The sequence below is a fragment of the Neoarius graeffei genome, chromosome 3 (genome assembly GCF_027579695.1).
Source record: "Neoarius graeffei isolate fNeoGra1 chromosome 3, fNeoGra1.pri, whole genome shotgun sequence".
NCBI classification, from domain to species: domain Eukaryota; kingdom Metazoa; phylum Chordata; class Actinopteri; order Siluriformes; family Ariidae; genus Neoarius; species Neoarius graeffei.
The window spans coordinates 44,491,147-44,506,552 of NC_083571.1; the positions used below are offsets into that span (position 1 = coordinate 44,491,147).

The window sequence follows — 15,406 nt, forward strand, 5'->3', positions numbered from 1 at the left end:
CAGAGCTCTCAGAGTACACATCATAGAGTACACATTCATGATAATCATAAATGTAATCATAAAGTCGGCGTGATATCAGTCATGTATTTGCTTGTGAAAGCTTGTGGCTTCCATGTAACTGCCGCCTAGCAACGAGAGGCAAAGGGTAAAGAGGGTAGGCTATCATAGATTCTATTCGGAAGAGATCAGCACATGATTGCTTAAAAATTAGGTATTTTAACAATTTGCATCTGTTTTGTGATTATCGTGACACTTGTGTGTTATATAGAACTGTACGTCTTATCAGCACATCGAGGATCTTCCACCGGAGGCTTTAGCAAGTACTCGTAGCAACACTACACTTTACCCTTTGCCATGCGTTGTTAGGGAACGGTAGCAAGTACCCCGATGACCGACTTCAAGAATATGTAGAAAAAATTTAGAAATTATACTTTCCAAAAGTCATTTGAGCTTAGTGTATTGCATTTCCATTTATATTGTAGGTGCTTGCTGATGTTTTTGCGGAGTATGACGCAGCTGCTGAATCAGAAGCTGCAGAGTTTGTATGTACTAGTTGTGAACATTCACATTATTATCAATCTCATTTATTTAAAATCAGATAAAATCATGCCATCATGATCACTGCTTAAAGTACCAGTATTTGGTTGTTGAAGAGCTAGCACTAGAAAGTTCACCGGCGTTTTCACGCGCCATTCCCATTGAGTAGAACAGCCAGTGAACCGCAGCGTGTTCTTCCGCTGACGTCACAGCATGGCCGCGAGCCACGGACCCAGTTTTCTTGCGCTGTGCAATTAAAAGTTGGATATTCGTGTAACAACAGCTTCTTTTCACGTAATTATAACAGAAATCTAACATGTTTGCCATGTTGTATAGTTTATTTAAGAAATTGCATAGAGTCATGTTCGTGTCATCAGCCCTTTAAATGCATATTAGTCAAAGTGATGGGACAATATTAGATCAGAAACAATTAAAATTGTTTAAAAAGCTCACGTCTCCATGAGCTGGTGTTTTTTTTTTTTTTCTCAAGATATCACAAAACACTGTGACGAACACGTTTGGTCAGTTGTGCTGAAAAGGCTCAGATGTTGCATCCCAACTTTTTTTTAAGAAGCAGATTTTATTATTTTATTTCCTAGTCCAGCTTATATTCTCCCCAACAGACACACAAACAAACTAATTCTAACCAAAAGCAGGTTCCTGAGCTTGTGCTTCCTCCTCAAACAACACTGAGGAGTTTCATCACTGGATATATGAAACTCCTGGATTTTACACAAAAGACAGCACAACCAACGTTTGTTTGAGAGTTTGCTGGCAAAACTGGCAGATCGAGGATACATGACATTTAATTAGCCGCCAGGAATGCACCCCAAAGAGTGTGCTGAAATCCAGATAACACAGGGAGCACACATTAGTGTAACAGAACCGCAGTCAGAAACAGCACTGAAGTAAAGGTTTGAAAAAGGCACTCCTTCTGAGAAAAACAAGCAAGTGTAGAAAGACATCACTGATGCATTCTACCTACATTTTACCTGGTCAAGGATAGAAAGAACCCATCAAAATGGCCAAAAACAAGTGCTTTAAAGGGATCCTCTAGCGGATTTATTCTCAAACTTGTTTTAAGTAAAAATCATAGATTTCAAAAATCAAACTTTCATTTCCAGAGACTAAACAGTGCTCGAGAAAAAATTATTTTCATTAAAATATCAGATGGACTTCCTGCAGTGGTGACGCACGTGATGACGTCAGGTAGTGGTCGCTTGGAGCAACTTGGCTGTTTATATTCAGTTTACACCGTAGTTTTACAAGCATTTTTACCAAATTTATCAGTTTTTAAATAAGTAAGTATGCCTCATTGTGTATCATATAAATGCCACAACAATGCTAAAAAGAAAGCACAAGCTGGAACCAAACTGCATTTCCGCACAGAAAATGCCAAGTGTGTTTGTTCAGCTGTGGCAAAGTGTCGCTGAGAGAAACTGCATCAGACATGAGACCTCGTGCTGCAAAATCTGTTTTCACATGATCTACAGAAAGTGTGTGGGGCTGTGGGCTCTAAAGTCTTGGTTTAAAATGGCTCAACTCACAGCGAGACATGACACTTCATGGTCTAAAATCTGTTTTAAATCATGCCACACACTGTTAATCTACCCAGCACCAGCTGTAGATCATGTAAAAAAGATTTGAGAGTGCAAAGTGTCATGTCGCGCTGCGAGTTGAGCCATTTTAAACCAAGATTTGAGAGCACGCAGCCACACACACTTTGTAGATCATGGGAAAACGGATTTTAGAGTGCGAGGTCCCATGTCTGATCCAGTTTCTGTTGGTGACACTTTGCCACAGCTGAACAAGCACACTTTGCATTTCCGCACAGAAAATACAGTCTAGTTCCAGCTTGTGCTTTCTTTTTAGCGTCATTATGGCACTGAAATGCTACACAATGAGGCATATTTCTTTAAAAACTGCTAAATTCAGTAAAAATGCTTGTAAAACTACGATGTAAAGAATATAAAACAGCTGAGTTGCTCCAAGCGACCGCTACCTGACGTCATCGCGTACGTCACCACCGCAGGAAGCCCATCTGATATTTTAAAGAAAATTCATTTTTCCTCGAATACTACTCAGTCTCTGGAAATGAAAGTTTGATTTTTTTAAATCTGCGACCACTTTCATTGAAAACAGGTTTGAGAGTAAACGTGCTGGAGGAGCCCTTTAATGGACTTCTAAAAACACCTGATTCTTGGTACAACTTACTGAGTTTCTCACACCATTTCTCAGCTGTACTAGGAATACCGAAGGAAGTGCAATTAAAACCAAAACCAATTATTTTAAAAATGTTAAAAGTGTAAAACCAACTAAGCTAATGAATTCACTGTTTAATCATATTTAAATGCCGAGAGAAATGTACCCCTTTCCCCCTTGGATAATAATAGTACAAGTCCCGACAATGAAAACTCATCATTCAAACCCACGTCGTAAATGTCGGGAACATTCAGAATTTTTCGAGTTTAAATTTGCTGCCAAGGGAATCCCGGTACCATCGTCGCCATTACTAGCTGGCTTTCGTGTGACGTCACGAGTGTGTGTGGTTTTACCAGCGTTTTTTCCGCTGACGTCCACGCAATATAGCTTCTGTCATGGTCCTACCTGTGGGCTTCTCTCTTCAGGTAACATCTCCACTCAGCATTACCGGCCACACCCACACTCACTTCCTCTTATTATCTTTCAGTGACTGTCATTGGCTGTTGCCGATCACCTGCTCTCCCCCTGGGTGTATTTAAGCTGCAGTTCTCCCTAGCACCTGTGTCAGATCGTCTGCAACTCTCAGCCTGATGACCTGCTCTGTGTTCCTACTACTCTGACTCCTGAAGATTTCCTGTTCTGTCTGACTCTGTCTGCTCTCCAGCCCCAGTAACCTGATCTGCCTTCTGTTCTGTCGACTCTGCCTCTTGCCTGCCCCTCCTGTACCTTCACCTGATCTCCAGCTCGCTCAGCCCTACAGCCACACCTCTCTGAGTACGCCTGGTCCCGTCTCATCTCTGAAGCTAAGCAGGGTCGGGCCTGGTCAATACTTGGATGGGAGACCTCAGACGTCACCACCAGCCATCCCTGCCTCTCAGTTCTCCTGCCACTGGACTTCACACATTCTTCCAACTCCCCTTTCCCCTAATATTAATAAACTGTGGTTTGAGCGCATTTGATCTCCTCTCCTGTCTGTTCCGTGACAGCTTCTGCCCGACTGTCTGCTAGATTAAATTCGTTTTGACGGAAACTTGCGACAGAACACGTCGTAGAAAGACAGACAAGTCGTTAAACCACAATCTACAATTGTAAGCAATGTATCGCTGCCGGATGCAGCAACACAAATGCTGTGAAGGGAGTGGCCCTGTTCCTTTTCCCGAAAGATAAATCATTAATTAGTCAAGACTTTGCTACAATGAACTGCAAAGCATGCTCAGCCATGTCAGTTGTAGCTGTACTAGGCTAGCATATCATCTTAGTCTCTTTTTTTTTTTAAAGTCTATTCTAACTCTAAAAACATTTTGGAAAGCTTACCATTCCATATTTGCAAGTCGGTCTTCATGATCGTCCTTGGGTTCATCATTGTCATGGTCACTGACCCCGCCCTCATCGGACAATTCTGGTTCGAATCGGTACGGTTCGATACTTCTCTCTTCTTCCCTATCGCTGGCCACTTCTGTCAGTACGTCATCAACTTGAACTTATGAAAACTACTAAAATTTGAAGTTTCTCCCTTACTAAATTCCTGCTTGCTTTGGTCATTCATGTTGTTTGTGGCCAACATACACTCGTGACGTCATGCAGCTTCCTTCTGATTCTAAAAGGGCTAAATTTACTCTGCTTTTGTCTGTGAATGTATGTACTACCGTGCGGTTTAGAGAAAAGTTGCATCTGTCCAGGGACTCAATAAACCTCGCTGAATTTAACTGCTATTCTCTTTTAGCAGAAAAAAAAAAAACGACCTTTCTCTCGACCTTTAAAGGAGAACTGAAGTAATTTTTAAACTTGCTTCATTTCTTAATTAACGTGTTATTCAATTACGTTTTCAGTTTTAGGAACCTTATATTGTGACTCATATTGGCAACTAATTGCAATTAAATATTATACTTATTGGCCTATTCGGTTTTTAGCCGTGTTGAATGTAGTTCGTTTGGTCCATGGCAGGCGTCGCTTATCCGCGCGATCTTCACGAGACTTGTGCGAGACTTCGAAACATGAAGTGTCAGCACCGCCATTTTGAAAACTGTTTTCCAAATGAAATATTGCACAAAAATTAGTTTAAAATGACTATTACTGCCTACTTTTTTTTCTTTCAAACTTTCCTGATTGCTATCAAAACAAACAAAACTTCCGGCTTTCGAAAGAGCATTCGAAAGAGGGCGCACACATCTTTTGACAACGTTGGCAGATGTTGGTCACTTTGATTTCCGCTGTACGTTTTACTTCCGTCCTACGATGTCTCGCATAGGTCTCAACGAATCTCATTTACGGCCATTGCTTTGACATATGGACTGATATATATTACAGAGCATATTTCAAACACTCAACTTGCTATAGCAGTGACACAATAGCTATCAAAAATGCATTCCTGTATTTAATGAAATGAGAAATAGAATTTTGATAATAAATAATTTGCCTTCAGTTCTGCTTTAAATCTATTTGTATACATACATGTCAACCTTTGGTCAAATCAAACCTGTATAACCAACCTCCAAAATCCGTATTTCCCTTATAAAATCTGTATAAGATGCAAATTAAAATAATTTACCTAAAATTTGAATGATAATTAACAATGATATATCCCAGTTACTTTTTATTCAATATTAATACAATAAACCTTCAGAATGAATACAAAGCTCCAATGTTTGACAAAAACACAGTGTTATCAGCGTAGTTACGAAGGAAATACTTCGTTGTTTGGAGACAGGTTTCACCAAGCGGCTATTATGCGTGAGACTTCAAATTAGCCACAAAGTCAGGAAAATCTGTTCGTAAAATTACGTTATAATGACCAAATACAATGAAAAGTATTTTTCCAGTCTCACCTGTGAAAGGTAATCCCATGTGATCTCGTTTGGACGGTAAACCTGTTGGTACAGTTAAACGCAGCACATGAATGAGGCATCTTTATTCTCGGCTACTGTCTAGACGCTATACCAGAGACGGTTGAAGAAACTCCACTTTGCCATATGGCAATATGTCATATGGCGGCGAGGATGACGTATGATTCTATGCAGAATGCGGCATCTATGTTTATATGTCTATGACTTCCCGGTTGGCGGGATTCTCGCAATGCGGAGTGCGCATGATCAAAAGTGGAATGAAGTCTCGCTACTACAAGATAACGTGCAATTTCATAAGACTCTTTACTGGCTGTCTGTGGTGTATAGTACGTTTGTAAATGTTATGCGCTCTTTTATCATCGTGGGAATTGATTATAGCTCTAAATAAATATTGAATTTTTTTAAAGAATCCGTATAACTATTTATACGCCCATATACTACGTTTATTGAATCAAATCCATATAAAATACGGACATTCCGTATAGGTTGACATGTATGTTTGTATAGTCAATCACACAACAGGTCTTTCCTATTTTGTGTGTGTGTTTTGTAACAGCATTAGAGCTGTGTTGCTTCTGCCTCGGGTGAAGTCGTGTACATTCCCGCTATTGTATGTTAACAACACAGTTACAGCTAGGAGAAACTGAGATCATGCAGCCTGATGATAAATAGGATTCAGTTTTTATTTCATCAGTTCGAATTGTGATAAATTTATATCATGATTTATCTTCAAATGATATATTGTTGCATGCCTTTTATTGAGTGTTACACATATTCACTGGTAAACTATGGTAAATGAGTTGTTGTATACTAGTGGTCTGAGATCATCAGTGTTAAAATTTTCCTCGAAAAGAACCGAGTCCCCTTGTATTGTGAACGCCAAAATAAAAATTTTGCCTTCAGTTCTCCTTTAAATACTCACTCGCCTGTCAATCACCTTTCCATTTATTGCTCTTTTACACACTGAAGGTATTAACAGAGAACGAACTGTTGACATTTTGTTGGGAACTACACTTTATTAAAATCGGTTTCAAAAGGTACTCAAGCCTAAGTGTTATTCTTTTATTCTTTTTCTTTGACGTTATATTTGCTTGGAGAACTAAATTTATCAACAGGGAAATTAGTTTGGTTGCTCTGTTCAGAAATTTGCAAAATGGTCTTAAAAACCAACAAGAAAATTTGCAATAAAATCATGGCTCATGATTCAGAGTGGAAAAAATTGTGATTTTTTTTTTTTTTTGCCAGATCGCCCACCCCTATTATGGATAAAGGCACAGTCAGGCATGGTCTATGTATTTTAAGGCTCGTGAACCATCGAATTCATGGTTGCGATCTTTTCCTTTTCATTGTTCTTACAGTCAGAAATATTGAAATTTGCAGATCTGGTGGACTATCAAATGGTACAAATATTATTCAAAGCAAACAATAATCAACTACAACATAATATTCAAAAACTGTTCACTGAAAGAGAAAGGAGTTATAATTTAAGGAGTTTATTTAAATTTAAAAATTATAGGGTGCGCACAACCAGGAAAAGTTTTTGTATTTCTGTTTGTGGAGTGAAGCGGTGGAACAGTTTAAATGAGGAGCTCAAGGGATGTCTAGACATGAAGCGGTTTAAAAAGAGGTACAAAAATGTGATTTGCACAAGGTATAAGGATGAAGGGGATTAATCATAACTGGCTGTTTACGGTGTATTTTTTAATTTTGTTCTTTTTTGAGTCGTCGTCTATTTGTTTTGTTTTTTATCTTGTTCTTCTCCATTGTGAGTGTGGTATTAGTAGTAAACTTATGTAGACATATGGATATACATATATAATTAATTATATGATAGAGTCATAGAGAGAAGAGGGGTGGGATTAAATAAGTTTTTACTTCAGCCCACTCCTTTTTGGACACGTATGGTAAACTCAAAACTGCTTAGTGCGTCCTTGTTTGTATTTTTGTTTTCTTTTGTTTTGATATATTAGTATTACCTATATTATTTATGGTTTATTTTCAAATTTAGTGGCTTTTTACGTGTTCTTGTTGCAAATGCTGTTTTGCTTTTCTTGTTTTCGGCTTATTTATTCATTGTTTGTTTACATGTTCGAAATAAACTATCATCATCGTTGTCATTTTATGCTCTTGTACAGTATGAGAATTGAAAACGGGTCTATAGATGAAGCCCAATAGCAAGCATCTGATTTCACATGGGGGAAATCATCAGGAACACCACCTCAGGTTTCGTCACAGTTGCGTTAACTGCAATCGAGCTTCTTCTGCCCTGTTCGAATTTCTGTAGTTCCATGTACCTTGCTATTACATGCCTCAAAATTCAACATGCACTCTAATACTTAATCAGACAGAAAAAAATAACACAAAAATACACTTACTTAGCTGTTGATTTAAAAAAAAAAACCTTTCCGGATATACAATTTATGCCAAAGCATCTGTTCATGTTCCAGCATGAATGGTATTTCTGAGCACTTCAACTTCCCAGAACATTTTTTTCTTCTTGGCTTTTAACTGTGATTAGATGATCTGATACCACAGTCAGTGTGGTTATCCATCGAATATGATATGTTGCATGCAATCTGTCCCTCCCCCAACTCCCTTTGCTTTCTGGTCTAATAATTTCCAAATAGCCAACAGGGGTGGAGGTTGAGGGATTAACAGCTTGGCAGTGCTGGAGAGCTTGAGTGTGATTTCACTACAGAGTAGACTTGTGTAATACAATAGATTTATTGTCTCTACATGAGATGACACTACTACAATATCAAGTGATGTTTACTCCAATTAGATTATAGTCCCAGACCTTGCCAGTTAGATACATTTATTTGGGAAAAAATGAAAATGGGGGGGAAAAAATAAAAAGGAAAGAAAGAAGATGGCAGAAAATAGACAAACAAACAAAAAAACCTGCTCCTAAAACTAGAGTGTCAAATCTAACACTTTGCAAACGAGACAGTCAATGATGGCATAGCTCACTTCGGCCCCGTCTAGTCGAGAAGGAACAATCTAAAAGTGGGCCACCTTGCGCAATAAATGTTGTCAGCTATATACAAGCTACAGTGGTGCTTGAAAGTTTGTGAACCCTTTAGAATTTTCTAGATTTCTGCATAAATATGACCTAAAACCTCATCGGATTTTCACACAAGTCCTCAAAGTAGATAAAGAGAACCCAGTTAAACAAATGAGACAAAGATATTATACTTGGTCATTTATTTATTGAGGAAAATGATCCAATATTACATATCTGTGAGTGGCAAAAGTATGTGAACCTCTCGGATTAGCAGTTCATTTTAAGGTGAAATTAGAGTCAGGTGTTTTCAAATCAGTGGGATGACAATCAGGTGTGAGTGGGCACCCTGTTTTATTTAAAGAACAGGGATCTATCAAAGTCTGATCTTCACAACACATGTTTGTGTAAGTGCATCATGGAACGAACAAAAGAGATTTCTGAGGACCTCAGAAAAAGCGTTGTTGATGCTCATCAGGCCGGAAAAGGTTACAAAACCATCTCTAAAGAGTTTCGACTCCACCAATCCACAGTCAGACAGACTGTGTACAAATGGAGGAAATTCAAGACCATTGTTACCCTCCCCAGGAGTGGTCGACCAACAAAGATCACTCCAAGAGCAAGGTATGTAATAGTCGGCGAGGTTCACAAAGGACCCCAGGGTAACTTCTAAGCAACTGAAGGCCTCTCTCACATTGGCTCATGTTAATGTTCATGAGTCCACCATCAGGAGAACACTGAACAACAATGGTGTGCATGGCAGGGTTGCAAGGAGAAAGCCACTGCTCTCCAAAAAGAACATTGTTGCTCATCTGCAGTTTGCTAAAGATCACGTGGACAAGCCAGAAGGCTATTGGAAAAACGTTTTGTGGATGGATGAGACCAAAATAGAACTTTTTGGTTTAAATGGGAAGCATTTTATTTGGAGAAAGGAAAACACTGCATTCCAGCATAAGTTGTTTATCCCATCTGTGAAACTTGGTGGTGGTCACACCAGATACTGAAAGTCTGGGCCTGTTTTGTGGCATCTGGGCTAGAACGGCTTGCCATCATCGATAGAACAATGAATTCTGAATTATACCAGCGAATCCTAAAGGAAAATGTCAGGACATCTGTCCATGAACTGAATCTCAAGAGAAGGTGGGTCATGCAGCAAGACAGCGACCCTAAGCACACAAGTCGTTCTACCAAAGAATGGTTAAAGAAGAATAAAGTTAATATTTTGGAATGGCCAAGTCAAAGTCCTGACCTTAATCTAATGGAAATGTTGTGGAAGGACCTGAAGCGAGCAGTTCATGTGAGGAAACCCACCAACATCCCAGAGTTGAAGCTGTTCTGTATGGAGGAATGGGCTAAAATTCCTCCAAGCTGGTGTGCAGGACTGACCAACAGTTAACGGAAACGTTTAGTTGCAGTTATTCCTGCACAAGGGGGTCACACTAGATACTGAAAGCAAAGGTTCACATACTTTTGCCACTCACAGATATGTAATATTGGATCATTTTCCTCAATAAATAAATGACCAAGTATAATATTTTTGTCTCATTTGTTTAACTGGGTTCTCTTTATCTACCTTTAGGACTTGTGTGAAAATCTGATGTTTTAGATCCTATTTATGCAGAAATATAGACAATTCTAAAGGGGTCACAAACTTTCAAGGACCACTGTATATACACCCAAGGAATACCAACCCATTTGCCAGAAAGAATCCAAAACGGCGAGGAATTCACTGAGAAGGAGCGATTTGTGTTGAACTGCTCATTAAGGCTTAATTAGTCCATAACTTCATTAATAACTGTAATGAAGCAAATCTGGGTAGAAGCTATATGCACCCTAGGTACCCTGATCTTCATGCCAGAAAGAATCAGTTCGTGAAGAATTGAGGGAGAAGCGATGTGTGGAAACTGCTCGTTAGGGATTGATTAATTACTCCATATCCTCATTATTAACTGCAATTATGCAAATTTGAGTAGAAGCTACAGTATAAGCACTCCAGGAAGCACTACCTTCCTGCCAAAAATAATAAAAATTTGTAAAGAATTGAGAGAGAAGCCAATTTTCTGAAATGTGGATGATGCTTGACGGACAACAGACAACAAATGATGGCATAAAGTCATCACCTACCGGCCGGATGAGCGAATAATAATAATAATAATAATAAGAAGAAGAAGAAATATGCTTTTTTTTGCCCCTGCATTAGTCAGCACTCAGACAGGTAATGGAACAGAAAATTCATACAACTATGTTAAGAGAATATGGCCATTAGACTGTAGATTGGTAGAAGAATTATATTGCAAATGTTGTTTATCCTACAACACATTACTTTGAAATCACCTAAAAATCGAACATCCAGGTGAGTTTTCACAATTGCTGATTGCACAGATAAAAATATTCCTCTCTTCCCTGCTCTCCTTAAAGCTGAAATGGTGGAAATGCTCATTTTCCTGCATTTAAAATAAATAAAAATTTAATTAAAAAAAAAAAGTATCGGTTCTGGACAATTTATTTTTTTTTAAATTTCAAGCATACTGCACAAGTCCAATTCTTACACAACATTATAATCAAACATATTGACTTTTGGGTGGACTTTTTAAATTAAAAGAAGACGGCATTTCGATTTCATAAAATCGGTGAAATTTGGTCATTGTGATACATGTTAATTTTTGTAATATCTGGGGGGGGACAAAAAACAGGCCATTCTGTGATTGGGAAGTTATTTAATTTGAGGGGAGTCCTGAGCAAATAATGTGCATGAAATCGCTCGCTTCGCGCAGTCAAGCAGACAGAGGAAGTCTGTATGCATGCACAGGTTTACCTTCTTCTTTTGGGTTTTACGGCAGCTGGCGAACAGCTGATCACACGGAGGTGCTCGCTGACCGCCGATATTTATTAGTTTGGTCCTGCGTTTCCTTTCCTTCGCAACATGACGTCTTTTCTTCTCGCTTTTCGTTACTGTAGTCGGGTCTTTTACATTTCATTCGCACACTCACATCCTCTGTTTTTCTCTCCTGTTTCAAATTTGTATCCCACAATGCCTTGTGCGAACGGGGAAAGCCCACCACGTCATGCATGATGTAGTATCTTGTATTGCGTCATGGTGAAGCAAGAAAAGAATAGCGAAGAATTTAGGGCTATGTGGCCTTAAATTCATTAATTGTTCTATTAAAAAAAACTAATAAAATTGGAAGTCTGGTTCAAATTCAGTAGCTTTTGGTCCACTAAACAAAAATAATTGGGTGTTGGGGAAAATTTTTTTTATGACCTCCACTTGAAAAATCTGAAAAGGCAGTATAGCTTTAACTGAGGTGCTTATAACAGCCAAGAAATAGAGTTTGACACAGAACAACAATATCCCAACCCCAGTATAAAAATAATATTGAGGCACGCCTTTGTCCTTTTAGCAAATGTCTTTCTGCTGATGGCAGTTCTTGAGAAACTTGACCATAAATAATAAGTCATTGCTCTCTAACACTGGAATCTTATGTCCACAAGAACTCAGTAGCCAGCTCAAGTACACTAAACAGGAAATGATAGCACAGCAGTTATTAGTAAACTCATCCTATTCTTCATTTGCATGTGACATCATAGCTAATTATGCACAAGGCTTTGAACCGGAAGTGGGCTGTGGTGGAGGATATACACAAACTCACACGGCGCACGTTTTCGATTAATTTTTTTTTGAATGAATGAATGAATGCATGCATGAAATGCAAGTTTCCTGCAGATATTTGAATCCTCTGGCTGCTTAAACATAGCTTCACCTTCTGTCACTGGCTGTGTCCTGAATTGCCTACTAGCAAACTAGCAGTGTGTTAAATTTGTGCACGACCATGGGTTACCTGTTGCATAGGATTTTACAATACGATTCAATATAGTATTGAATACTATACACCACTCCACCATGGGCGGCACGGTGGTGTAGTGGTTAGCACTGTGGCCTCACAGCAAGAAGGTTCTGGGTTTGAGTCCAGCAGCTGATGGGGTCCTTTCTGTGTGGAGTTTGCATGTTCTCCCCATGTCTGTGTGGATTTCCTCTGGGTGCTCCAGTTTCCCCCACAGTCCAAAGGCATGTGGTTAGGTTAACATGGGGCAGCCTTGGGCTGAAGTACCCTTGAGCAAGGCACCTAACCTCCAACTGCTCCCCGGGTGCTGTAGAATAGCTGCCCACTGCTCTGGGTATGTGTGCACGCTCATTGCTCACTTGTGTGTTCACTGCTTCAGATGGGTTAAACGCAAAGGGCGAATTTCACTGTGCTTGTGTGTGCGCATGTGACAAATAAAAGCTGCTTCTTCTTCTTAATATGCTGAGTAGTATTAAAGACCAAAATTCCATATACAACTGGTAACACTACTGATATTATACTCCTGAATAAATAAGGGTATGGACATGAGCCAACAGATCAACTATGGAAAAGGCCCTTAGCTACAAACCAGCCACCAAAGTCCTGTAACACAACCCTCTGGATTCATAAGGATACAGGTAGAGACACTGCTAAAACTACCATCGGCCACATACCACAACAGAACCTGCCAGCAGTTGCTGATCTAGACCTAGTTCTCCCGTATCCATTACAGTGAATTCATGCTGGTGGAACTAATAATAATGAAAATGCTGCTAAAAATGAAAGGTTATCTGCCCTGTGAGACATGAGACTATAAAAATGCTTAAGAAATGCTTTCGGTGTGACGTGACCTTTATGATAATAAAGGACATCACATTAGACACTGTTAGCTTTGTAAGATACATACCAGTCTCTCTCCAGACAGCACCTCCAGGAGCTTAATGAGCATGCGGCCATCCCTCAGATCCATGTAGAGGTCTGTGATGCGGCAGGAGACTCGGGCCAGGTGCGAGTTCACCCATTTGGTAAAGGTCTTCTTCTGCACAGCTTCGCGCTCATCTGCAGAGAAAAGACATTATTGTGTTTAAAGTAAAGAAAGAAACCATTCAAACAAAATGGTGTGGTAGTGAGTGGATCGGTACTCATCTCATCAAGATGACTGACATGTACACGAGTTTATGTAAACACAAAACAGAGAGCTAAAAAAAAAATTTTAAAAATAAAATAAAAGACAGACAATCTTGGTCAGTATACCAACATAGGCCTCGTGAAACCATACATATAACCTCTGCTAATCTTAGCATAGTAGAGCTGTCCTAAAAATGCAACCGAATTGAACAAAACAATATGCGTACTACTGACATAACAATGCCTTTTGCCAAGTTTCATGAAATTCCTCCAAAAATTGAGAGAGGAGTTGATTTCAGAAGGAAAATACACTCGTGAAATTGTCAAAGTATAATTTTGTTAACCAAGGGCTGTAACTCTGGTAAAACGTGACTGAATTTAACAAAATTACATCCATCCATTATCGGTAGCCACTTATCCTGTTCTACAGGGTCGCAGGCAAGCTGGAGCCTATCCCAGCTGACCACGGGCGATTGCTCCAAGACAACGAGGGAGGCTCAGCCTCCTCTAAAAATGACGAACATCGTGTAGGATGAATTGTGCTAGGCTTATGTTATAGCCGACCTTATAACATTGCTATTTCAGATCCAGAATCATAGAAATATATGTGCTCAACCCACTACAGTGCGAAATCATTCCCTTATAACTTTAATGTGTGCGTGAGTTTTTCCCCCTCGTGACAGCGCGATGCAGCCCAGCCTCAGTGCACTTCAATGGCATTTGGGAGCTCTGCGCTTTTCAATATCAAAATGCAAGACGATTATTGGACAAATGCTGCGAAAACGCCCGCCCACGGAGTCTCACGGACTCCCAGCCTCAGTAGACTTCAATGGCATTTGGGAGCCATGCACTTTTCAATCTCAAAATGCAAGACAGTTATTGGACAAATACTGCGAAAATGCCCGCCTACGGACTCCCAGCCTCACATGGGAGGGACATGGCAGTTTCCACGAGGAGACTGGTGATTGGTGAAAGCGGCCGGATATTTTCTTTGATTGACAGCTCGTTTAAAATATAGACAGGCAGCGGTGAATCTCAGTTCAGTCCCATGCGGATTCGCAAGTGCTGTGGTGTATTGTAAGAGATCAGCTTACATTTCGATTTCATTCATTACATACGGTTTCTACCAGCTTTTTTAGTTTGTATATATTTTCATTGTAAATAAAGTGTAAATATAGTGTTGTCAAGTTTGCTATCTTAGTTCCAGAAATTTCGTTTGAGTTACTGAACTTGAGGGGGCTAGTCAGCTAGCAAGAAAGCTGCGCACGGATGCCAAGCATTGCTGATTTAATTTTGGCGAAGCCATTTGCCAGTCTTCCTTTCGAGGAAAAAATTAAAATTAAAGAGCAGGGTAGACCAACGCCTCAAATTGACTTGGTGAAAAAGGTAGGGAATAATACTTGTTCCTTTCAGCTCTCCTGGTACGAGAAAGTGAATTGGCTAACAGCAAGTGACCCACATCAACAACAGTAAATAGGCTACTTTAGTAATATGTCATGGATGGACCAAAAATATAGAATCTATTTAAAATGTTTATGCTGAGTATATTATATTGGAATATATATTTTTCTGGATATGAATTAAACACAGCTACAATTTGGAAAACATTTTTAAACAAAAACACAGCCGAGAACATTTCACACTACAGACCTGGATTAAAAGTGAAGGGTTATCAAAATTGTCAATAAAACATTTCTCAGTCAAAATAAGTAAAATATAGGGAAAGTGTCATGGAATGAAATGTGTGGCACCCAGCTCTACTGCTGAGGTTCCTGACAAAGAGCTGCTTTCAATAATGATCAATTTTTAAACAACATGCCACAATTTTAAAATATAAAATGTTAAAATATACC

The 15,406-nt window shown here is 39.3% G+C and overlaps 1 protein-coding gene across 4 annotated transcripts in view; it reads right to left on the minus strand.

The window, feature by feature from the left end:
* Nucleotides 1-15,406, minus strand: part of LOC132883352 (spectrin beta chain, non-erythrocytic 1-like) — a 202,851-nt gene that overhangs the window by 130,831 nt on the left and 56,614 nt on the right. For all 4 annotated transcript variants that reach the window (XM_060916867.1, XM_060916869.1, XM_060916865.1 and 1 more), the window contains one exon: nt 13,333-13,484. In XM_060916867.1, coding sequence (XP_060772850.1) covers nt 13,333-13,484 — 152 coding nt within the window. The remainder of the gene's footprint in view (nt 1-13,332; nt 13,485-15,406) is intronic.